The sequence below is a fragment of the Sceloporus undulatus genome, chromosome 4 (assembly GCF_019175285.1).
Source record: "Sceloporus undulatus isolate JIND9_A2432 ecotype Alabama chromosome 4, SceUnd_v1.1, whole genome shotgun sequence".
NCBI classification, from domain to species: Eukaryota; Metazoa; Chordata; class Lepidosauria; order Squamata; family Phrynosomatidae; genus Sceloporus; species Sceloporus undulatus.
The window spans coordinates 147,347,238-147,373,858 of NC_056525.1; the positions used below are offsets into that span (position 1 = coordinate 147,347,238).

General features: G+C 40.6%; 1 protein-coding gene across 4 annotated transcripts; it reads left to right on the forward strand.

Annotated features, from left to right (window-relative positions):
- Positions 1 to 1,881: 1,881 nt before the first annotated feature.
- On the forward strand, positions 1,882 to 21,646 carry OTULINL (OTU deubiquitinase with linear linkage specificity like). 4 transcript variants are annotated; one of them, XM_042464604.1, is made up of 9 exons: positions 1,896 to 1,966; positions 3,327 to 3,414; positions 10,361 to 10,520; positions 11,927 to 11,958; positions 12,055 to 12,146; positions 14,933 to 15,082; positions 15,665 to 15,793; positions 19,462 to 19,734; positions 20,135 to 21,646. In XM_042464604.1, the coding sequence occupies exons 3-9, from the start codon at positions 10,450 to 10,452 to the stop codon at positions 20,312 to 20,314; spliced, it is 927 nt and encodes a 308-aa protein (XP_042320538.1). In that variant the 5' UTR covers positions 1,896 to 1,966; positions 3,327 to 3,414; positions 10,361 to 10,449; the 3' UTR covers positions 20,315 to 21,646. The 4 variants fall into 4 exon arrangements, with proteins under 4 accessions (XP_042320537.1, XP_042320538.1, XP_042320536.1 ...); XM_042464603.1 differs by lacking the exon at positions 3,327 to 3,414 and having other exon boundaries at positions 1,882 to 1,966; XM_042464602.1 differs by lacking the exons at positions 1,896 to 1,966; positions 3,327 to 3,414 and adding an exon at positions 1,996 to 2,120.
- The last annotated feature ends 4,975 nt before the right edge of the window (positions 21,647 to 26,621 follow it).

Consider the following 26,621-nt stretch of genomic DNA (forward strand, 5'->3'; position numbering starts at 1 on the left):
GTGTTCTAGAACTGAAATGAGGAGGTGGTGGAGACTGCATAGATTATGAGATGCCTCCATGTCCCGTACAGAGGAGAGTTGGGTGTCAGTTGTGGTCAGTGCTGATGGAGCAGCCTACTGAGTCACAGCAGCCAGCATTAAAGAACTTTGCATTGTTGATACGGAATCCAGAGAGGTTGCCAACAATAGAACAAGGATCTGCTTAGAATGCTTCAGTCTATTCTTCTCTGTAGGCCTTGATTCCTTTTTCTCCTTTGATGCTGACCATCCGTCAGGTGAGCACATCCTCTTATGCCTAGATTTAGAATGGGCAGATCAAGAGTCTTTGATCCATATTTGAGAAGGCTGACACATAGAATGCCCTGTTACCAGAACATCAGGGGTCAAAACCAATGTAGTCGAGGAAACAGCCAATGTTAAGAGCACCATCAATACTGAAGATGCTATTGTTACCAAAGAGGTCGTAGTCAGTGTTGAAATCAGTGTCAATATCAAAGACTGTGTCAGTATCCAGGTTATTTTTGAAGAAGCAGATTTCTGATGAGTAGCAGGCCTCCAAGACTTTGATGACATGGTTAAGAGAGAAGAAGGCAGCTTGTTCGTAGACGACCAGTCTGCCACTTGTAATGATTGCTCCCAACAATAAAGTTTCAGCTAAGAGACCCAGTTCATGGCCACATGGCCATGGAGTCGTATTTGACATCGCTGGTTCCCTTGGCTTACTGAGATAAGCACTGGCCCTACAGTCAGACATGACTAGGCAATCGCTTCAAAGGGAAACCTTTACCTTTAAGAAACACAGACTACACTGTAGTGCTTACAGACTACTAAGGAAGATCAAGGAGGAAAGCAAAGGCTGGCCTCCTGCTGAAAGTAAACAAAAAGCATGACCACAACAGAGAATCTACACAAATTCAACCTGGACAATGAGGAAATAGAAACAGTAAAAGAGTTCACATCTGCCCACCCTGATTAAGGAGCGCAAACTTATATTTCTATGGCCCATTCCAGACGGGCATAAAGTATGCGCTCTGTGTGTACTAGGGTTAGGAAGGATCGTCACTTCCTGACACCCCTAACCCTAGTATGCGCAGAGCGCGCACAAAATGGTGGTGCCCGTTCCACATGGGGGGGGCTGCCATGTTGACGTCACGGACGCGTAGCAGCCAGACATCGTGCAGCGGAAGTGACGCCACGAGTGCACGCCTTGCGCCTTGCGGTGTCTCTTCCGGGGTGCAAAAAGAAGCGCCATTTTGGCGCTTCTTTTTGGCTGTGCCTGGGAATCGTGCGGTTTGGCCACTGCGGTTCCCAGACGCAACAGCCGGCGCCACCAGCAGACCGCCGCTTTTAGGTGGTCTGTAACACGCCCTCTGTTTCAGCTTTTATTTGGCCACGTCCTCCATTTTATAGAATCATAGAGTTGGAACATCCTCCATTTTTTGAGGTGCTTTGTTCTCCTTCATGGTTATAGTACACATCTGCCCACTCTGATTAAGAAGCACCAGTTTATATTCCTATGTTTTCATCTTTTATTTGGCCACGTCCTCCATTATGTCTTGAACGTCCTCCATTTTTTGAGGTGCCTTGTCCTCCATTGCAGCTAGTACCCATCTGGCCACCCTGAATTAAGGAGCACAGACTTATGTTTCTCTGTTTTGCCTCTTAATGGCCATGTCCCCTATTTTCTCTGGGACGTCCTCCATTTGGCCTCAGGGTGCCCCCCAGCAGCAGCAGCACCCGCCTTCCCCAAATTGAGGCGCCTGGCTGGGGCTGGCCTAGGCCTTGTTCTGGGCGGCTCCGCCATGGCGGCCTCCCTCCCTCCTTCCCTCCCTGCCTCCTTCCTTCCCTGAGGCGTTGCCTCTCTCTGGGCTTCCTCCTCCTCCTCCTGCTGCTCTGAGGAGGGCTGGGGAAGCCGAGAGGGCCGCTGCAGCCTCAGGGAAGCCGGGCAGGGCTCCTCTGTGGCGGGGTAAGAAAGGAGAGGCCCTGCCGCCTGGCCTGAGGGGAGGACGGGGGGCGGAGGAGGGCAGGGGCTGGGCCGCCATGTTCCCTCAGGATGGCCCCTGGAGGGGGGTCCTCACCCCGAAGGAGGACCAAGGAGAAGCTAATTCTCAAGAGGAATGGTAAATTGGGTGTTGCTTCTCACTCATGCCCAAAATGGAGGACGTTTTTTGGAATTCCTCCTGGACATAACTAGGTTGGGATGGAGGACGTGTCCTGGAAAAGGAGGACCTCTGCTCGCCCTGTTCTTAGTCATGCTCAAAATGGAGGACATTGTGGAGTTCCTCCTGGACATAACTAGGCTGGAATGGAGGATTTGTCCTGGAAAAGGAGGGCCTCTGGTCTTATTCATGGTCAAAATGGAGGACATTTTGGAATTCCTCCTAGACAGAAGTAGGTTGGAATGGAGGACGTGTCCTGGAAAAGGAGGACCTCTGCTCGCCCTGTTCTTAATTATGGTCGGAATGGAGGGCATTTTGGGATTCTTCCTGGGCAGGACTAGGTGGAAATGGAGGACATGCCCTGGAAAAGGAGGACCTCTGATCACCCTGTTCTTAGTTATGGTCAAAATGGAGGATATTTTGGAATTCCTCCAAGATAGAAGTAGGTTGAAAACGAGGACCTGTCCTGGGAAAGGAGGACCTGCTCTTAGTCACATTCAAGTTGGAGGACAGGTTTGAAATGTCTCCTAGACAGAAGTAGGTTGGAATAGAGGGTGTATCCTCGAAAAGGAGGACCTCTGGTCACCCTGTTCTTAGCCATGCTCAAATTGGAGGACATTTTGTAATTCCTCCTGGACATAACTAGGTTGCAATGGAGGGTGTGTCCTGGAAAAGGAGGACCTCTGGTCACACTGCTCCAGTTTGCCCAAGCAAAGCCGCACCCTTCCTTGCTTCCTGCCAGTCAGTTACTTTTGGGGGGCTTTCCCCTAAGATAAAACCTCCCTTGAGGGGGAAATGGGGGGCTTTCGCACCCTCCCTCTCCAGCTGCATGGCTTTCCTTGCTGCAAAACTGCTTTCTGGCCTTGTTTGGAGCCACTTTTAGGGCATGCTAAGAGAGTACTTGTGACTGAGGTGTGTCCACCTCTTCATCCTCCCTGCAAAGGAGAAAATAGCAGTGGCTTGGCATGGGAGGAAAAAGAAGTGGACTTGGTAACTGTGGCTCCCAGAATCGCCAAACCAAGCAGGAGGCATTGCGATCAAAAGGGAGGCTTCACTTGGTACAGTATGCAGAGGGGTTTTGTCTCACCTTTGAGACGACCAGCTGAGCAAAATACAATAATGATGATTATGATGATGCTATTTATTTCATATCCCCCTTTCTCCAAGGATCGAGGAGGGGGACAACAAGGAGTAACAGACGAGCAACATCTGCAAAAACAAACATCAGTTTAAAACGACAAGATGTACAGCATTGGTAAACTTGGTCTACTTCATACATCTGAAGAAGCAGACTTAAAGTCTTTCCCCCAGTTAGCTTCAAAGGTGCCACAAGATCCCTTTGCGTACTGATATTACAGACTAACACTGCTATACCTCTGAAGTTTAGCCTTCATTCAGGTGCAGCAATGGTGGTGATGTTTGCCTTCCAAGTCATTTCCAACTTATGGGGATCCCATGGGGTCCTCCACCTCTAAGCCCAGCAACCTGTCACAGGGTTTTCTTGGCAGGTTTCTCTAGAGGGGGTTTGTCCTTGCCATCCTCGGAGGTTGAGAGAGTGTGCCTTGCCCAAGGTGACAAGTAAGCAAAACAGTGTGTGTTGTGATGTACCCTCCTTGTCAGATGACTTTGGATGCAAATCGTGCTGTTGTTCTTGTGTGCCTTCAAGTCATTTCTAACTTATAGTGAACCTATCACAGGGTTTTCTTGGCAGGTTTCTCCAGAGGGGGTTTGCCACCAACCTCTGAGGCTGAGAGAGTGTGACTTGCCCAAGGTTTCCGTGGGTTTCCATGGCTGAGCTGGGATTTGAACCCTGGTCTCCAGAGTCATAGTCAAGCTGGCCTGTGTTACCTGTCTCATTTTGTGAGCTCACAGTTGGGATAGTTAGGGATGGTGGATGAACCCAGGTTTCTGTCATCTGTCCCACTGCGCATGAACTATTTTGAAGGATGGGAAGAGATTCTCCAGTGTTTTGCTCTCTCTCCTAGTTGTGCCACACACTCAACCCCATCTGAAATTTAGACTACTGGAAGCCCTTCATTCTCAAAGGAGGATCTGCCTAAAGGTATAACAGTCTTCCCCAACCTGGTGCCCTCAAGAAGCATTAGATTACAATTCTCACCATAGCTACTGGAAGGATGAATAAAGTTGTGATCCAACAGACCTGGAGGAGGAGGCCACTGTATAAAGATTACAGTTTTCCTTCCACATGTGCAGTTTTGATTTTTGTGGATTTGATTATTTGCAATTTTGATTAAATATGTTCTCTAGCGCAATTCTGCCAGAAGTTGATCACAGAGAAAACATTTCCCTGGGCATTTGTAGATTCTCCAGCATGATTCTATGATCAGCTTCTTGCACATGTTGACCACAGAGTTGAACTGGAGGGCCTGGAGAATCCCAGAGAGGTATCCTCTTAGGTAAAAAGAATAGTGGTTTTTTGTGATTTTTCCACATTCACAGGGGTCCTCCACCCCTAACCCAGCGAATGTGGAGGAGCCACTGTATATGCCTGACTGCTAAAACTCACCTCTGCCATGGATTTACTTTGAGCAGGGGACTCCTTCCTAATACAATCACCCCTCCTAACTTGTGGATCTGGGATCCGCACCCTCGATTTCCCGCGGAGGGACAACCTCCACTGTCCAATGATGCGCATGCCTAGGCCACACGCATGGGGGCATGCCCCGTTCAAGCCTATGAGGCTTGAATATGCACAAGCCTCCGTTGGGGGGGGGGGGGGGGGAGTCTGGAATGGATCCCCCGCAAAAATGGAGGATCAACTGTATAGCCCTTTATCAGGATGCAGGGCTAACACCACTAGATTTTGAAGATTACAGAAATGATACATATACCTAAGTTGCAAAAATACCTATATTTCACTGTAGTGGTGAAAGAATGTGTTTTGGTATCCATTTGAGGATGTGCACCTCAAAGTACATCTCACAGCATTGTAAAGCCCCCAGTTAAAGAAAAACAAAAAAATGCACCAACTTTGCCTTGATGGGGAGATAAGATGTAGCTTTGCGTATGTTAACCTTTCTTTTAGTATGCAAGATGTTCCTACATTTGAGTGTCACAAAGAAAAAGAAATAAAAATCATCCTCAGGCTTGGACATCCTACTTTTCAGTGGAGGTGAATACACAGGAATGGGAAGCATGCAGACCTCCAGATGATGTTGGATTTCAGCTCCCAGTATTCATCGCCATTGGCTGGGCTGGCTAGGGAGTTGCAGTCCAAGTGCATCTGGAGGACTACATGATTCACACTCTAATGTAAAACATAAAAAGTGAGGTATGCAATGTGGTGTTGTCTTGCAGTGAGTTATGTTTAACCCAGGATATGCTTTCTCCATGTACCCAACAATCAGATTGCATTCTGTGGTCGTTGAGCATGCTGTCTTCATTGTGCTATTTTCTGGATTCCTTTGAGGAGCAGAACCCAGGCTTAGCTCTGAGTGGGACAGTTGTCTCATTTTTTTGTTTATTCATCTTTAGTTCTGCAATCCTCCCATTCCCTAAAGACTGTTGGTAACACCATGATGTAGATGGCTGGTGCTGTTTTCATTTTCGAACGATTAATGTTTATGAGATTATATAGCTGAGGGTGTTGATGTGGCTCTAAAGAATTGTTCCATCAATCCATCTAGGTGAGAGCTGACAACTATGGAAGCATACAATATGGCCTTCCAAGGTGGCCTTTCTTCCTGATGCCTGTGTTTCTTTAGCTGGAGATGCCAAGGACTGAGTCTGTTACTTTCTGTATTCAAAGCACAAATTCGTCCACTCATCTAATGGCCTGGTATTCTCTACAATGTTGCTTTCGTTTTGTCAGTGTGGCTTTAAACTGGCGACGCAGGACCTTCAAGATTTTTTTTTTTAATTTTTCAAATAACCTTAAAAGATAAAGTGTATAGTATTGATAAAACAGAAGGAAGTTGTTACTCAGCAGTAGTTGTCTCATCCGCTACTGAGAAAGAGAAGTGCTATTCTCTAACAAAAATACAAATTGAGGTTTTTGTGCTGGAGCAGAAGAGCAGCTTCTAGGGTAAGCCTCTGGGTGCTAAGCCACAAATGTGAAACGGCTGTCCTGTTGTTTTTTAAAAACACCCTCCCTCTTTTCTCTTTTAACACAAACCACTTAGAGGCCCTAAAGAAAAACAGTCAGAGCAGGGGTGTGACATGCAAACACTCATGGACAAACTAGCCTTCTGCAGTTTCTGTTCCTCCTTTCTGAAATGCCAGAATCCAAAGTCCAGATTGTGGTGTGGCTTTCAAGCCCATCCCTTTTTGAATGGTGTTTCAGCCCAGTATCTTTTTCCTTCTGAAAGATAAAGCCTCTTTTTCAAGCCTGTTGTTTGCAAATATTGTTTGAAAGGCAAAATACTCATTTTAATCTAAGAGGAGACCTGCCACATTGCAGAAATAAAGCAGTTTGACACTTTAACTGTCACAGCTCCATCTTGTGCAATCCTGGGATTTGTAATTTGGTGAGGTATTTAGCCTGGTCTGTCAGAGAGCTCTGGTGCCTCTCCAAACTACAAATCCCAGGATTCTGTAGCAGAGTCATGGCAGTTAAAGTGGTGTCAAAAATGCTTTATTTCTGCAGTGTGGATGGTGGATACATCTTCAGAAGCATACAGTTGAGGTTTAGTTGATGTGTTTTTATCTGCATTATCAGCAGAACCATTTATACAGAGAAGGGACCTTAACTCAGTGGAAGGCTGCATGTTGTTAATACAAAAGGTTCCAGTTCAGTTCTCAGCATTTCCAGTGAGGGCTGGGAAAAATCCTTGTCAAACTCTGGGGATCCACCACCAGTGAAAGCCAAACCACATGTTGGGTTAACTGTGTAGCATGCAGATAAGACTCACTTGTTTGTTGGTTTGTTTTCATTCTTGAGTAAACACAGGAGTGTCCAATCCAGTTTAAGCTCAGTATAGTCTAATCTGCACTGCAGAAATAATGAAGCCTTGACACTGCTTTAACTGCCATGGCTCAATGCTATGGAACTCTGCAATTTGTAGTTTTGTGAGACATTTAGTCTTCTCTGGCAAAGAGCTCTGGTGACCCAACAAACTACAAATCCCAGAATTACATAGCATTGAGCCATGGCAGTTAAACCAGTGTCAAACTGCATTATTTCTACAGTGCAGATTAGACCTGTGTGCAGGTAGGGGAGGTTTACACTTAATACTATTTCCCCCATTTTATTCCCCTTTCCCTTACATACATACAGTGTTTTTCCTTTTCTAACCCCTGTGTGAGTAGGAGTGAATTTTGGAGAAGGAAAACTGGCAGGAGAGGTTTAAACTTTCCATTCATGGGCATGTTGAGCCTAATCCAGATCAGTCCCCCATGCGATTACCCGAAAATTTAAAAAGGAAAGAAAATCAGTTTCAGCTGACTTTCTGCCCTACACATTTGATGCTCTTTGCATCCAGAACTGAACTGGAACCTTTTGTATTAACTGCTCTTTGCAGTTTAGCCATTCTTCATGTATGGAGAGTGCTGTGTAAGTTCATGCTTTTACGAACAGACTTAAAGGGTTTTTAATAGTGTGCTGTTTGTTGACATTTACATTTTGTTTCATTTTAATGGATTTGTTTAAATGATTTTCATTGTGTGGATAGTTTAATTGCATTTCAATAACTTTTATATGTGCCTTTTCTGTCCTTTTTTAAAACAAATTGTAAGCCAGGATTTACAAAATAGCCCAATTAGTCATGTAGCTGTGATGCACTTAGAAGGCAATTGGGTAGAAGCTGTTCTCAGGAAAGTTGATCATAGAATCATGTTGGAGAACCTACAAATGCCCGGAGAAGTGTTTTCTCTATGATCAACTTCTGGCAGAATTGCACTAGAGAACATATTTAATCAAAATTGCAAATAATCAAATCCACAAAAGTCAAAGTTGCAAATGTGGAAGGCCAACTGTAATCTTTATACAGTGGCCTCCTCCTCCAGGTCTGTTGGATCACAACTTTATTCATCTTTCCAGTAGCTATGGTGAGAATTGTAATCTAATGCTTCTTGAGGGCACCAGGTTGGGGAAGACCTGTAGGCAGATCCTCCTTTGAGAATGAAGGGCTTCCGTATAAAGTCAAAGACCTTCAGTAGTCTAAATTTCAGTTGGGGTTGAGTGTGTGGCACAACTAGGAGAGAGAGCAAAACACTGGAGGATCTCTTCCCATCCTTCAAAATAGTTCATGCACAGTGGGCATTGCCAGCATATTTTTCAGACAACAACTGTCTGAACTAGATGAAAGCATATAGACTACATAACTGGAAGCAGAAGATGAGATGTTCCATTCAGTCTGTGTAAACAAGACCGGAACAGATAGTGGCTCACACTATGAACCGCTAATTGCAAAAATTAGAGAAAATCTAAAGAACTTCATTAAATCAGTCACCGTCCCAAAAAACAATTTGAAGAACATCCCTGTAGATTTTGAAAGACCATGTGAAGAATAAATTTGTACTACTTAGCCTGTCAAGGAATCAGAAGGACTCTGGACCAAAACAACCACATTAACAGAAAAGATTGAAAAAAGATCCTATCTATACCTAAAAAGGAAAAATACCCTAATTGGATGACTGATAAACTCTTAAAATGGTTAAGGACTGATGAGAAGCAAAAGTAAAAGAGGCCAGAAGCAGCATTATAATATCAAATGCATCTGTTCAGTGACTTCTGCGTAATTACTTCTGTGTGTTTACAACACTAGGCAGTTGTTTTGGGTCATTTTGTTTGGAAACAGCTTTTTCTTTACTTGGAAGGGTAATGGAAGGGCAGTGCACCTCTTTTCACCATCACTGCATTCACATTTCAGTGATGTTAATTCTTGTGTTTGTTTTCACACATTTGAAATACAATACCATTTAAATTACCCTGTTTGCTTCACCTCCTGCAATTATGAAATTATATTATGATGCTACTCTTTAAAGTTTTGTATATTTAACCTTTATTTAAACACTTGTATATTTATTCTTTATTTGCTTTTTAAACTTCTTGTGAACCCCATGGTTTCTCTGGGCATTAATCCCTAATAGAATTACATCAGAATTGTGCTATTGTGCTATTCCCCTTATTTTAATATGTTTGTGTGTGTGTGTGTGTGTGTGTGTGAGAGAGAGAGAGAGAGAGAGAGAGAGAGAACTTTAGAAGTCAAGGACCAACCTTCTGTACCACCCAGGGGTGAGGTGTGACTCCAGAAAGTATAGATATGAATGGGGTGTATGTAAAGAAAAGATTGGATTGGGGGTAGATTTGGAATATTAGCCCCATTTATAGGAAAAATGAAGATTGCTTCAATTAAGTCTCTTTCAGCTGACTGTGAAACTGCTGATAGTTTCAGCAAAATGAGTCAAACAAGCAGTATGTGAATTGTTTAACTAAAGAAAAGTTTCAAGTAAAGGAGCTGCTCAACACTTACCTTCTTAAGGAAAAAAGAAGAAAAAGGAGGAGAGGGAGTAGTATGTGGCCACAGACATATCTGAATGTTGTCACATACCTGGATATTGTCATATATTGTTGCTTAGCTACACAGACACATTGATGACCATGCATTACAACTGGTTATTGAGCCAATGGGGAAGATGAGAGACAGTATATATAGAGTAGAGGTATACAAGAGACCCTTATACATGTTGAATCTCCCTTATTCAGAATTCCAAAATTTGAAATAGTCCAAAAACCAGCACTTTTTCCATGGATGGCTAAGATAGTGAGCCCTTTGCTTTCTGATGGTTCAGTGTGCACAAACTTTTTCCTGCACAAAATTATTTTAAAACATTGTCTAAAATTACCTTCAGTCTATGTGTTTAAGGTGTATATGAAACATAAATGAATTTTGTTTTATGTACTTACATGCAAATACGAAAATTCCAAAATCCCCCCCCCCTCCAATGTGAAATACAAAACACTTCTGGTAACAAGCATTTCAGATAAGGGAGACTCAGTCTGTACTGCCTAAATCTCCTTTGCCTTAATAGCAAATGGGGAAAGGGGGTATAAAGACAATGCTTAGTTGAGCATTACTTTCCATACCCACCCCTACTCTAATAATTGTGGGAGCTACCATTGTAGACTTGATCAGAGTGGTCAAGAAATCAGTGAACCATCCATCATTGTTTTTTAAAATGCTTATTTTGTTAAGATAGAAATACTATTAATCATTCTTTCCTTTCCTCCCTGTTTTTAGAATAGAATGAATTACAGTCTTGGAGCAGAGCTGTCAGCCACCCTATCTTTTAAAGGTTACAAGCTGCAAAGGGACAATTTGTGTTAATCATGCCACTTCTTGCTACTGCCCTCTGGTACTGCAGGCAACTGTATACATATATAGCTTATCTGTTGAAAAGGTAGGTTTTAACTGGCTCTGGTAATTTGCTTTTGAACATAATAATTGCCTTTCTAAATCAGAACTTTCCCCTTAAATTTTTGTTATCCCCCCCCCCCCAAGATCCATTTCCAATGCCCATGCTCAATCTTTCTAAGGGTCTTTTGTACCATTCTATCAGCACCTGTTCTAGAAACCTGCAGTTAATGTGTGAAGATATACAGTATTTATCTGCTGTTTAGCTGTAGCATTTGGTATTGGGAGATACACATGGAGCCTGCAGTTGTATTGTTGCAGTGTGGAGCCCTCCTTGTTCAGAATTCTAGCCATTTTGTTTCATACCATTCCATAATGCCACTGATTGTTTTCATTCCCACTTCCACAGACAGTATTCTGTGGCCATTGAGAATGCTCAGTCCCCCCCCCCCCCCAAGTTTTGGGTGCAGGTTCTGTCTCTCAGAATTTTATATTTGTATTTCTGCAAATTTTACCAAGCTCCCCCTCCTTCCCATTGACATTTCATTAATCAATCTGCCATTTTGTGTGCATAAGCAAGACACTCACATTCTGAACATCAGAAATAGAGGGACATATGCTATCTTTATTAAGGAAATTAAGGGGCAAAGCATACCATCCCTTTGCACTGGCTTGGGGGCAGTGTCTGAGCACGGTGTTTAGATGCCGCACGCTCTCACTCCGCCCCCAAGGCGGCGTTACACGCCCCCCCCCCCCGACCACATGGCAGGCAGCTTTGCAGTATTCCAATAGTGCGGGCTTTATATGCCGCACACTGCAGGAGCACTGTAAAGCCGTGGCAGTGGTGGAAAAGCTGGCTTTTTCAGTGCAAAAAGAAGTGGCATTTTGCCACTTCTTTTTGCAACAGAATAAAGCCAGAGTGGGGCCATGGCATGCAGCTGCCATGGTGCCTACCCAGCTTTTTCAGGCGGGGTGGTCTGTTTTGCCCATTAGTTTAGCTCCTGAGGCTAGCAGTTGGTATATGGCCCTTAAATTTTTGAAGTTCTTTCGTAAACGCCTTCTGAGCAAATACTTGTTTACTTCATCTTGTAGTACTGAAATGCATGTTTGTATTCCAAGATGTAGCCATATTAGTCTCTTGCACCATGAAGAGATATAAAAGAATCTACAGCATTTCTGAGAAATACATTTCTACCATTAAGTTTTTGTAGGCCTCAGTCCATTTCATCAGATAGAGTCTACCAAAACTTATGCTAGAAATGTCTTTTTCCCGGTTAGACTCAAAGGTACTTCAGGATTCCTTTATGTATATTAGTTTGTATTTTCTTGAAGTACACTTTTCTTGAAGTGATTTCTTCTGTTATCACCAGATGTACTACTAACCAGCTTCCAACTGAATAAGCATTGTTTAAACCTTACTTTAACTGCTGGTCTTGTTTGCTTGGCTTTCAGGTGGAGCAGATACCTGCAAAAAAAATTCACAAGTAATTTTTTTTTGTATTATTTATTGTGTATGTCTTTTTAAAATAAATAATCTCAAATAGATCTACATTATTAACTAATATTTGCACTTGATTTAGAAAACCAAAGTGTTTTGGGAGAAGTTGACCTGCTTAGCTATTGTGCAAAAAAATGGAAAGGAGAAACAGAGCAGGCTGAAAAGATGAAAAAGGTAAGAATAAAAATTAATTTGGAAAGCTAAAGAGCACAAAAATGAGAGCATTGTGTGCATTAGGCCAAGCAAAGTTTAATTTGCTTATTTGGAATTCTGTTATTTGCATGTGAGTATATTTACAGCAGACCTAAATACCCTAAAGGCATCACACCCTGTGTGATCTTAGAAGCTAAACAGGATCAGCCCTAGTTAGCACTTGGATGGGAGACTGCCAACAAATATCAGGTACTGTTGGCTATACTTCAGAGAAAGGAACTGACAAAACCACCTCTAAGTATTCCTTGCCCAAGAAAACCCTATGAAATCCATGGAGTTGCCATAAGTTAATAGGCAACTTGAAGGCTTGTTGTTGTTTTTGTTGTTGTTCGTGTGTGCCTTCATCCTATCATGAGGTTTTGTGGAGCTGAGAGAGTGATTCACCCAAGGTTACCCAGAGGATGGATGTCTGTCTGTCTGTCTGTCTGTCGTCTAATATATATACACACACGCACTTATAGCAGTGAAACACTAAAATGAAATCTAGTATTCTCATTCAAAGCACAGTTCTATCTTCCAAAATAAAATTGTAACTTGACCTCTGTACCATTTTCAAAGCAGGGAGGAAAATACAAAGCATAATGTAAATGCAATAGCTGACTTGTAGACTAAAATATTAACATAAAACTTGGTGTACAATAGCTCATTTCAAATGCAATACTGAACTGTGATTTAATTTTACAAGAATAAGGCCATATCCTCCTCTAGTTCTAATATGAGGGGATGGTGAGATTGAAAATTTCCACTTTTCAGTTTTGAATTTTGTTTTCCATTATATTTGAAGTTGGGAAGCTATGGCCTGCCTAGATGTGATTTGTCTGTAAGGCCATGATTAATCCCAATTTGTTCCTCAACATTAAACCAAGCCACTGTGTCAACATCAGAACCTCATTTAATTCTCCCCACTGAAGGCTTGCTTTCAAAGGGGCCAGTGAAGATGTAAAACACAGTATAATACAATAGCTCTGTGATAATGAAATTTGGTATATAGAGAGATCTTGTAGATCTTTGAGACTAACTGAATGAAAGACGTTGGCAGCATGAGTTTTTGTACACTTAGCATCTTAGGAAGTAGACTGAAGTCTAAGAAAGCTCAACTTCTTTCTTTCAGTTAGTCTCAAAGGTGCTACAAGATCTTTCTGCTTACTGATTCTGTAGACATGGCTATATCTTTGAAATTTGATATATTCAGAGTTTTCAGTCCTTCTTCACCAGGGCAGATAGCAGTGCAGCCAGCTTCCTACTGTTCTCCCCAGCAAAGAAGGACTCTTAATCTTGGAGAAGTGAGAACCCCAAAGACTCCTCCCGGTTCTTCCCCAGAGCCATACCTTTCTCACACAGCTTCAAATTTCCCCCACCCAAGGCACACTGTTTCTTCTGCTACCTCTTCTCTTGGCATGTCTGACAAAAGAAAGCAGGAGAAGCAGTGCCGCTCCAACCTGCCGGTCAAGTCCCAGCAAAGCTCACAACAACAACAACTATTACTATTATTATTATTATTATTATTATTATTATTTCTATTTCCTGCCTCTCCCTGCGGATCAAGGCAGGATTACAACAAACAAATTATTCCAGCAATAAAAACATATAAAATACATTCAATAAAAACAATAACATATTATCAATTCAATAAGTTTAATAAAATACAATTAACTTTCATAAAACATACAGTACTAATGGAGGTGGAATATTTTACAACAAATTTGGTGGATAGGCTCGCCGGAAGAGATTTGTCTTGAGTGCCTTCTTGAAGGCATCTAAGGTGCTAATAAGGCAGATCTCATCCGGGGGCTATGGCGGAAAATGCTCTGTGGGAAGTTGTTGTTAACCTAGTTTTTGCACACTCTAATAATTTCTTTCCGGATGTTCTGAGAGTGCGGGGTGGATTGTGTAGGGAGAGGCGTTCCCTCAAGTAACTCAGACCCAAGCCATATAGGGCTTTAAAGGTAATAACCAACACCCTGGATCTTCCCACATACACCCCAAACAAAAGCCTCCAGTAGTTTGGATTCCCGCACAGCTGTGGGTAAAATTATTGCTCTTCTATTACTCAGAGAGTGGTAGTGTTGTGTTATTGTTGGAGCTGGATTACAACATGTTGAGACTTTAACTCTTGTCAAATTTAAGAGGTCCATAGCATTATATGAAACTTCATTTAGGAATCTTTTTGTACTTTTCAGATTGCGAGATCTCTCATTATCTGTGGCCTTAATATGCATGTGTTTTCTGATGCATAAATCTGACACTGATTTGCTCTGTAATGTGTAAATCAGCCAATTTAGTTCTACACTACAAACAGAAAAATAAAAAAGAGTATCACCCCCAAGGGCCATCCCCAAGGGTAATGTATGGGTATGTCTGATGTAGGAAATCAGAATCACGTCGTTCAGTTCCCTTCTACTAATGAATATAGTGCACAGTTCACTAGGAAGCTTTACTGCACAGCTTTTGCTGTGAAACACAAAGGTGCTGTATGAGAAAACAAAAATGCTTTTGCAAAGCTCCCATTCAGTTCATTTTTAAAAGGCTCAGGAAAAGTCTAATGCTTGTGGGATGTATTCTGATGGCCAACTGGCCACCTCCCATTCTGTTCTACTTGATGGGGACCTTAGTTCATGGTAGAAGAGGTACTTATGATGGCCTACTTTCAAATGATTATTGAACAGCTCCAATCAATCATTTGTTCCCATCCAGAATTCAGGAAAAAGTGTCCCTGCTAACTTTGTCATTGTTATCTTCACTTAAAGGCTTATGAACAGTTGCTTTGGAGACACCATGTGAAATATCTACGAGAAGTCAGACAGGATAACTACTGTGTGCTGAGAGCTGTATTATATCAGATATTCAGCCAAGGTCTTCCTCCTCCATCTTGGACAAAGGCAACAGATGTCCTAAAGGTATGCCTTGAAACAAATTATGACTTAATTTATTCTTAAAGTATAGTTTTTATTTTTTTAAGTGGCTAAACAAAGTGAAAAGAGATCTTGAGGGCAGACTCAATTGTGCTACTACAGTCTACTTATCCATATTTTCAAATGATGTGGATATGCTGTAGACTTGAAATAAAATTGCTCATTGCATGAAAAATAAAATTGCTCATTGCATCAATTTCATGATGTGAAGCCACTTTAGTATGATACTTTTCCATGAGAAAGACATGATGTTTTGCAACTCAGTGCAAATCTAGAAACTACACTAAGGGGACAGAGTTTCCTTTCATAAAAAAAAGATGATGTTTCACCACTTAGCGTAGCTATCAGAAATTATAGCACATAGGTAGAATTACTGAAAAACAACAGCAAGTCTGGTTATTTGAAGGAAAAATCAAGAGATGCTGTTGCAAAATGATTTGCAGTTTCTCTCATGCTTTTTTGTCATTAAAAAGAGATCTGTTTTTGGCTTGGGTTTTGTGTAGTAAAATCCTGATTTACTACTGATCTACTCCATACAAGCTCCAATTGTTCTCTTGTCTTTTTCAGCTCCCAGAAAAACTTCTGTATTCACAAGGCTGTAATTGGATCCAGCAGTATAGCTTTGGACCAGAACAGTACACAGGTTCCAATACATTAGGAAAATTACGTAAATGTATTGAAGCATTAAAAAGTCAGGTGAGTGGAAAAAAATGAATAAGATACAGTATATGGAACCGTAAGAGGAAAATAATACACTAGCACTAAATCTACAATCACTATGATAAAAATTCTAATTGGAGAGAAGAAATTTGAACAAACAGGATTTAAATACTTGCTTTAGGCATTTTGGTTTTAATGTGTTCCTGTAATAGAGAGAGGACATTTTCCATCATTATCTCAAAATGCATAAACCAAAAAGTTTTGGTACATGCAGATGTATTCAACTGATAAGGGATTTAGAAAAAACAAAAACAAGGGTGATTTAATCCATCACACCGACAGATAGCCCTGAAAGAATACTGTTTGACTGTAGTCCTGACATATACAGTATTATATTGCGCCCTTCATATGCGCTAGTGTTTGGTTCCAGGACCCTACATGGATACCAAAATCAGTGGATGCTCAAGTCCCATTATATACAATGACATATTAAAATGGTGACATGGCAAAATCAAGGTTTGTTTTTTTTGATACTTTAAAAAAATATTTTTCAAGCCATGGATGATTGAATCTATGGGTTCAAAATTCATGGACAAGGAAGACTGACTGTACTGAGATTTCTAAAGCTTGGTAATTTTTGTATTAGAAAGATACTCAGTAACAGTATCTGGAAAAATGTTGAATTTCTCTTTAGTCATTTACATTGTCTTGTGTAGTATCCTTCTTTTGAGCCATTTTGTATAATAATAGTACATAAAGATATCCAACTTCAAAGAATGCAATACAGTGGTGCCTCGGGATACGAAATGATCGGGTTACGAAATTTCCGGGATACGAAAAAGTTGGATTGGCAAAAACTGTTTCGGGTTACGAAATATTTTTCGGGTTACGAAATTCATTTCGGCGCGAAATTCAAATGCTGCAAAGTGCAGCTATAGGCTTTCCAGTGCTAACGGAAAAGTGTTTCGGGTTACGAAATTTTCGGGTTACGAAAGGAATGGCGGAACGAATTAATTTCGTAACTCGAGGCACCACTGTATTTCACTTTCCTCCTGCTAATAATGTGTAGTACATAATCTATTATAATGATAAGATGCAGCTGTATGAGAATCATGAAGCTTTAAAATTCATTTTCTTATCCCCAAGGCAGGGGGCGGGGGCTGATGAGAGTTGTTTTATGAGACCACCAGCAATTACAGTCCCTTCTCAAAGAACTAAAATATACCAGACATACTTGGAAGAAAGGACTGGTTTACATATCCTGCCTATTAATATTTTAATGATAGAGCGATATTTGCAGTGCAGAAATGTTCTTAAGTGGCCTCTGGTCCATCATTTCATTGGGGGGGATCAAGAGTGCTATAATAGATTCAGGAATTTACAGTTAATTCAGTGAAGGTAATCTTTCTCAAGTGCTTCAGTTTATTACCTGGCCTATCTCATAGTATTTGAAACATTGTACAGAGGAATCTTTCTACCATACATAGAAGGATAGAGAAAAGATTTACACACCAGACAGAAACAAGATAAAAATAGATTTACAGTCGGCCCTTCTTATACACTGATTTTGTATACACGGATTCAAGCATACATGGTTTGAAAATGTTCCAAAAAAGTATAAATTTCAAATATCAAACCTTGATTTTCCATTTTTTATAAGGGACACCATTTTGCTATGTCATTATATTTAATGGGACTTGAGCATCCACAGATTTTCTTATACATGGGGGATCTTGGAACCAAACCCAGCGTATAACAAGGGTCCACTGTATGCTAAATCCCCAATGATGTTTTCCATCACCTCCGAAGTTAAACCAATCTTGTGCTACTCAGTATTTTCCTACTTCGCAAAATTTTCAGCCATTAATTTCGGTGCCCCTGCATCTCAAGATGTTTTCTCCTAGCAAGATATTGTTGTTGTATGTCTTCTAGTCATTTATGATTTATGGCAATCCTATCACAGGGTTTTCTTGGCAAAATTTGTTCAGAGGGGAATTGCCTTTGCTCTCCTTTGAGGCTGGGGGAATAAGGGATGGACCATCACTGACTCAGGCAGATAGCATCCTCCCTTATAGCAAGTAACATCTGGAAAAGGAAGAGATGCTCAGACTACTTTCAGGGGAGATACTGCTTATCACCACATTTATACACATGTTTGGTGAAATTCAAGCCTGCACAGCTTGCGATCCCTAAAATCAAGTAAGAACCCTCTAGCAGTGTCAAATGACCTATCAGTAATGTATGAGCTTTCACTAATGCCTTGCTAAACCTCCCATTTTGCTACCAGCTTGGGGATGACTCTTCCAGGGTACTCCATTCCATTTTCCCCTCTTCCTTATTTTCAATTCCCTAACCCAAACAACCAGTCAATATGCCATGGACACTTTGGCTACGAAATGGATGTGGGTCATTGCTGTTTTTATTTGGAGGGGTAGGGCTAGTCCTAGAATCATAAAGTTGGAAAAGACCACAAGGGCCATCCAGTACAACCCCTTGCCATGCAGGAACTCAAAGCACCCACGACAGATGGTCATCCAGTCTCTGTTTAAAGACCTCCAAGGAAGGAGACTCCATCACCCTCCGAGGGAATGTGTTCCACTGTTGAACAGCTCCCACTGTCAGGAAGTCCCTCTTAATGTTGAGGTGGAATCTCTTTTTCTGTAGCTTGCATCCATTGTTCTGGGTTCTATTCTCTGGAGCAACAGAAAACAAGCCTGCTCCATCCTCAATATGACATCCCTTCAAATATTTAAACAAGGCTATCACATCACCTTTTAACCTTCTCTTCTCCAGGCTAAAGATACCCACCTCCCTAAGTTTCTCCTAATAGGGCAATGCTTTCCAGAATCTTCACCATTTTGGTCACCCTCCTCTGGACACACTCCAGCTTCTCAACATCTTTTTGAATTGTGGTGCCCAGAACTGAACACAGTATTCTAGGTGAGGCCTGACCAATGCAGAATAGAGTGGCACTATTACTTCCCTTGATCTAGACACTATACTTCTATTGATGCAGCCTAGAATTGCATTGACCTTTTTAACTGCTGCATCACACAGTTAATTTATGTTCAACTTGTGGTCTACTTGGATTCCTAGATCCCTTTCACATGTAGTCTTGTTCAGCCAGGTGTCACCCATCCAATATCTGTACATTTCATTTCCCCCCCAAGTGCAGTACTTTACATTTCTCTGTGTTGAAATTCATTTTGTTACCTTTGGCCCAGCTTTCTAGTCTATTCAGGTCATTTTGAATTTTGATCCTGTCCTCTGGGGTATTAGCTATTCCTCTAATTTGGTGTCATCTGCAAATTTGATGAGCATGCCCCCTATTCTTTCATCTATATAAGTCATTGATAAAGATGTTGAATAGCACTGGGCCCAGGACAGAACCCTGTGGAACCCCACTAGTCACTTCTCTCCAGGATGAAGAGGAGCCATTTTTGAGCACCCTTTGGGTTCGGCCGGGCAACCAGTTACAAATCTATTTAATGGTTGCATTGTCTAATCCACATTTTTCATATTTCTACAAATGTCATATATGCAGATATTCTCCTTCTGTGCTTAAATGGTGCCAAAAATGAATTCACTTTTCTTATGTGTGATGTCAAAGATAGATTGACCAAAATAATATTTATATATAATCATAACTGTTTTATTTTGATTGACAGTTTCAGAAACTTATTTTTTATTGTTCTATGTTTTAGTGGATGGAAATCAGTAGTATTAAAGACCAGTATGAAAGATGGAAACTGTGCAATGCCCTTTTTACTGATGAAAGTATGGAACACAAGTTATATGAAGCCATAAAGTTCATGATGCTCTACCAAGTAATAGAGGCCTATGAGTGTTTCAGCAACAAACAGAAAGGCTTGCCACGGTTTTTTTACAGCCTGTTTTCCTGTGATACCTCCTTGGACCCTTTAAGTTACATGATGAATCATCTGAATTCCATAGGCAGTGGAAAAGGTCTTGATCAGGTAAATAGGCAGCTGAACAAAACATTCAACAGAACCTGAAAGGTACTATGACATTTGAGAAAGATTTAAAATGTTGCAAGATTTGGATGTTTTAATGAAACTAACACATACTTTTGGAACTAGAGCAAGAAATTATAGAAGAGGAATTATTATTATTATTATTATTATTATTATTAACCTTTATTTATGAAGCGCTGTAAATTTACACAGCGCTGTACATACAATCTTTTAGTTAGACGATTCCCTGCCCTCGGAATTAGTCTTAAATATGTTGATGTGATTTTGAAATAATTTCATGTTCTCATACTAACAAACTTAACTTATGTGGTTTGTCAGTGTATTTTTCTTTTCTTTTTTTAAACCATTCTAAGTAAATGTTTTCCCCTTTTCTCTTCCACAGGTTGAAATGTTCCTCCTTGGATATTCTCTTGAAGTAAAAATAATAGTCTATAGGTTTTGTAAGTTCAGTTCAGAGGTTTTTCAAGAAAGATATTTGGAGGGCTATCAAAGGGACTGGCATGAAGTTTTTCTTCTGACTGAAGATGACCGTCACTATCATATCCCAGTTACCAGAATATGAAACTAATTTCTATTGACGTGTCTGACATCAGAAAGAACTGTGCAGTGTCCAAATAGTTAAGACTGTTATGTTGGGCTTGACATGTGAAAAACAGAGCTCAACTAAGCATCCCAACCCAACTGTAGCAATCTCTAGATGGGTATAAATCAGGCCATCTCTCTGCTTATCTACCTCATAGATTTGTTGTAAGGGTAAAATAATGTATATGACTCCCACAAATACTCAACACAAGTATGATCATGGATAAAGAATGAGGCTGTGTACAAGCTGGATATTGAATAGTCTCACAAATAATCTTTTGTGATCAGTTCCTGTTGGGTATAGTAACACCACAATCATGTAAACAAATAGTTACTCCCTTTCCTTGGGAGCTCTAGTTCTGTGAAAGAGAGTGGGGCTAGGAATCTCTCAAAAGAGAATTCTCAGCACTATCACCAAGTGGCAATTTACAGAAATCTTCTGGGGGAAACCATGATGTGAAGTTGGTATATAACTGATATAAACTGGTACTCTATAAAATAGATGATCTTTGAGACAGCAGTCGAAAGTTTTAATGATCCTCATTTTTTATTTATATCAGAATGGGCAAAATGCAGCCTTCCAGATCTCACTAGACTACCGTTCCTGCATTTCTCACCATTGTCTATTCTAGCTAGGGCTACTGAGAGTTGCAGTTCAGTGGCATCTGGAAGTCTGTGCTTTTGACCAGACTTGGTTTGTATGGCCTTTACTGTGCCCCTAACCTATTTGCTGAGGAAGCTAGGGCTGCCTTTTATTTAAAAGAGGAAAGCTGAGGTTCTTGCAATACTGATTTCTGCCATCAAAGCCATGATCTGTATTTTACAAATGAAATCAGAATGTATACACTGCCTGGCCATTATGTATTTAGAAAAAAATGTCTGCCTATTACTACACATGTATACAAAAACAGTTTTTACTGTATGCAATTGTATGAAATTTATCTGCTGATTTTCTTCATTTCTTCTCTTGCATGAGGAATGATTGTAAATTACACAAGATCTTTGCATCATTATTTTTTAAATCTTCCTAAGAGCAGGTCATATTAAGCACCATGTGCTTTTGTGGAAAATGAAAATTGGTCTTGCTTCTACTGTAGAACTATTTTTCTTTCAGGTTTCTGTTTGTGTGTGTGTGTATGCATATATGTACACACATAGAGACATATGAGACCAAAAGGAGTTGGGTTCTAGAACTTGTGTTTATTTTGTTGTCTGTATTTGTAGGTGTTTTTATATTCGGTTTTTAAGATTTTTACTGCCCTCCACTTACTTAAATGTATTTATAATAAACATATGCTTTATGAAGACCTAAGGCTTGTTTGAGCAGAGATGTGCACTTTTTTAATCAAATCAATTTTGCCAGCCTTTCCAAGATGAGGACACTGAATGACTGTTTAAGTTCTTTCATTATAAGGCAGCCATTGAAAAGATACACATGAATGTGTGTGCGTGTGTGTGTGTGTATAAGCTGTTAACTTATGACACAGAATGTTGTTACAACCCGCAACTATTGAAAATTATGAATTGCAAAGTTGAGTTAGGATTATTTTTCTAATTAAATTTCTATTGAATTTTTATAATAGAACACATAAAGTCTGTAAAACAATAAAGGTGAGTTAGGATTTTAAGATTTTGTATCCATTTAATAGTCTAGTTTTCGCTGACATAGGTTTCATCTACACTAGGAATACTGCAGTTTGACACCACTTTAACTGCTTAGCTCCATCCTGTTGAATCCTGGGGTTTGTAGCTTTACAAGATCTTCACTGCCAAATAGTGCTAGTGCTTCACAAAACTACAAATCCCATGATTATAGGATAGAGCCATGGAAGCTGAAGTGGTGTTAAATTGCATTATTTGTACAGTACAGATGCTCAAAGTTGTACCTCTTTGGAGTATAAGTGAAATACACACGATGTATTTATAGATTTATTTATATGGCACCATGAATACATATGGCACTTTAAACAGGATCAGGTTCCTGCCCTAAGGAGCATACTATCTAAAAAAATGCCATGAGAAGCAGAAGAAGGCAAGGTTAGTGGAAGCAGCCTGCAGCTCTGCTCTTTGAATAGCTCTGTGCTCCTCTCCCCAAATTTCTGCAGGACTCATCCAACCTTTCCCTCTTTTATCCATAAGCAGATCTTTTCTTCCTCACTACTTCCATATATTCATACATTAGTATGAATGTATTTTCTCCATTCCCTCCACTGGAGATGTTAAACTTCTGTTGGGGTGTTGTTTCAAACCAAAGGAAAGGAATCACAATACCTTCCCAGACAATTCCTCCTCCTCCAAATATTCTCTATTGAAAACGAATGCTAGAAGCTATCTAGCACTGCCTTCTCAATTACATCCTAGTTTTCTGAGTGGATTTGTTTCTGACTACATTTTCCTAACTTCCTCTTACAGCTCTCAAAAGGCCTTTTGCTTCTTTTGACCTTTCTCCTTTACAGATCCAACTCAATGAACACCTGAATATATCATCTGGCATAGCTTCTTTCTAATTCCTCTCCTATAATCTCTATGAAGCTTTTTGGCACATTTGTTGTTGTGTACCTGCAAGTTGTTTCCAGCTTATGTTGGTGCAAGATTTGTTCAGCAGGGTTTGCCATGGCCTTCCTCTGAGGCTGAGAGCATGACTGGCCCAAGGTCACATAGTGGATTTCCATGGCCAAGCAGGGATTTGAATCCTGATCTCATGGTCACAGGCTCAGACCACTAAACCACGCTGGCTCTGGCACATTCATATCCCTTCTCAAAAACCAAGCCTAGCCTGGCCTATCTATGCTTAACAAGTCCAGTTATACATTCTTTCCATTTAGTGCTGCTTGTACTATCCTTCCTTTCCTTCTGCTTCCCATGGTAATTTTCAGATTGAGTTGCAGCTTTTTGTGGTACTGAAGAAAGGATGAAATGCATATTTAATCTATATTTTTCTTATGCATTAGATCCAGTACAAAACTCACACCCAAGTAGCTAGGCTCTTTATAATACATCAACATCAGTTGTCACAAAGCCAAATAGTGGACATGAATTAAATACCTCCCATTTGGAATTACTTGCCATGATCTTGGTGCTGCTTCTTAAGGCAAGAAGGAACAACTGTTCATTTCTGACATTTATATTAACATTCTTTTTTGAACATTGGGATTTTTAAACCTACAATTTTAAATCTGCCTGTCTCAAATTTCAAACTGATCAGACGCATGGACCTCGACGCATCAGTTACCATGATCTCACCCTCTTGGCTCATTCGTCCTGATCAACCAATTTAATAGTTTCTTTTTCTTTCACATCAGTATCCTTTTTATTCCTGGTGGAGCTTACCTTCTCTCGATCTTTTTGGATCTTTCAATTCCTTCTGGTGTTATACTACCGCAACCAAAGAGCCTGGGTTTTTTAGCACATTTGTCTCAATTCTTTCTTACAGTCACAGATTCATTCAGTCAGTGCCACATCAACTGGACTGAAGAAATTTGAATCCCACAAGAGGAAAGAAATGAACAACATCCAACCTGCTGCAACACACGGTGAGCCCATTAGGTTCTGAAGCAGCCTTCAGACTCCTGTCTCCATGGAAGCCAAACCTTCCATGTTCTGACATTTATGATGTAACAGTCTAGGGCAGGAGCCACAGTCCTACCTTAACTGGGAAAGGTGGGAGATCAAAGTTGTGAGGTTTTAATGAAAGGGGCAGAGAACAATTAGGAAAAGGAAGGTTAAAGGAAAATAGTTTGACACTTTCAACAGGCAACCATACCGTGATCCTGTGCGCGCTCCTGTCGCTTTATGGTAACCCTATGAACTTCATAGGATTTTCTTAAGCAAGGAATCCTCAGAGGTGGTTTTGCCAGTTCCTTTTTCTGAAATATAACCTATAGCACCTGGTATTTGTTAGCAGTCTCCCATCCAAATACTAACTAAGCAGAGCTGACTCTGCTTAGCTTCACAGATCAGACAAAATCTAGTGCCTTTAGCTTATGGATGTAAACCGCTTAGAGACTGCTTAGTGTGGTTTGAAGTGGTATATAAATGAAGCTGCCATTGCCATTGATGCTATTGAGGGTACTTAGGCATTAGTATATTCAACAAAAGCCCTCTGTAGACCAGGATTCAATTCCCAGCTCAGCCATTTAACCCACTGGGTGACCTTAGGCAAGTCACATGCTCTCAGCCTCAGGAAGGCAATGGCAAACCTATGAACAACTTTTGCCAAGAAAAATCCATCATAGGTTTGCCTTAGGGTTACCAAACGTTGAAAACTACTTGAAGGTACACAACAACAAACAACAGACTTTCCTTTTATCCTTTGTTGCTGTGTGCCTTGAAGTCATTTCCGATTTATGACAACCCTAACTTAAACCTGTGAACCAGCATAGTATAGTGGTTCGAGTATTAGACTATGACTGTGGAAACCTGGGTTCAAATCCTGGCTCAGCCATGGAAGCCCACAGAGTGGTCTTGGCCAAGTTATACTCTCAGCCTCAGATGGCAATGGCAAACCACCTCTGAAGAAACATGCCAAGAAAACCCCATGATAGGTCCACCTTAGGGTCACCAGAAAATGAACACGAAGGTACACAACAGCAACAAGGCTATCACAGGGTTTTCTTGTCAAGATTTGTCCAGAGGCGATAGGCCCTGTAAGGCTGAGAGAGTGTGACTTGGCCCACATCACCCAATAGGTTTCCATAGCCAAGTGAGGATTTGAACCCTGGTCTCCCAGTGTCCTAATCCAGCACAAAGACCACTACATCAAGCTGGGTCTTTCAGCCTTACCGTCTACAAAATTAGATGAAGTGTTTCAGCAATCATTGTACATTGTAGATGACAACCAATGTATCACAATAAACCTGGGAGAAACAAAATGCCTTGTTTTGCCATATTTGTTTAAAAACAATATCAGTGACCAACCACTTTTATAAGTTCTTTATCACTATTTTGTAGAGTGCACTACATATTAGTGTGACCTAGATGAACACAAGAGGGCAGCAAACAACTGTAAAACTTTACATGAGAGAACCTGTTTTTGATGTAGAGATTTTGCTATCATGTTTAAAACAATTGCCATTATTCCACAGTGTAACCAAAAAGTAACATATATATGGATTTGAACCATGATAAGTGATAATATGAGTAGCCAACAGTTTTCTAGCTAGAACTATATACAGTATTTCAAAACCTGTAATCGTAACTTGCCCTGTTAAGTTTTTAATGTCTAGGAGAAGCGTCCGTTATGGGCCTAATTGGTGTCACCCATTTGAACCCAATAATGGTGAAACCTGTATTGAAAGAATGCCTTTGAAATAAACTTTTTAAATTAAGCAGTGTAATTGGAGTTCAGAGTAACAGGCAGGAGGTGACTACATAGGGAAGAAAAGGTAATAATGTCTTTCCTATGTGCAGTAGTCCCAATCTGAACCAAGGCCCTGGTATAAAATGTAATTTGTAACTATAGTTTAATTTAGTTTCAGACAATCATAGTTTCACTTTGTTATATGTCTTGCAGCTGTTTTGAGAAGTTTACATACTCAGCACAGTTCATTCCTCAGTGGAGGTGATTTATAGGCTGTTCATGATAGTACAGACACTGGTCAGAATGAAGGCTAACATCTTTTACAGCCATATATTGACTGTGGAATAGCCTCCACTGATCATGGTGTTACTTACACATACAGAATTTATATTGGAAATCTCAAAGATGTTTATCTCCTTTTTCAAAGTCCTCACCTTTCCCCCCTGTTTCTGTTGTCCTCCTCTCTTGTCTTCTGCAGCATCTTGATAAATCTAGTCTTCAGAAGCTTTATGCCAGGCAGGAGAACACATCTGTTGAGATAAAATCAGGTACTACAAACCAAGCCTAGAAAGAAATGTCTGCTTAACTGATCCTTTGCATAATTTTTATCCATGGTGCCTATTCTAAAAAATCTTCTACATACACTGAACCTTCTCTCATGGTAGTTGTGTACTATTCTTTTGAATAAGCAAGATGTATTTCCCTCTATCCATGACGTTAAAAGGAAACCATCTGTGTCACTAGCTAGTTTGCAAGTAAAATACCTAAATATAGGCATGCCAACTAGGTTGCCCAGATTTGGAGATGAAATGCGCTTTCTCTCCTTCTGTGAGAAAACTGGTATTTTAGGCCAAAGTATCTGCAGGAGAGCTCCACAGAATACAAGAGGACTTGACTTCTGAAAGAGCATGCATAAGATTGTACAGGGAATTGCTTATGCAAGACTTTCACTTGTTTCGAGGACTGTAGCATTTCTTCTGGTGCTCCA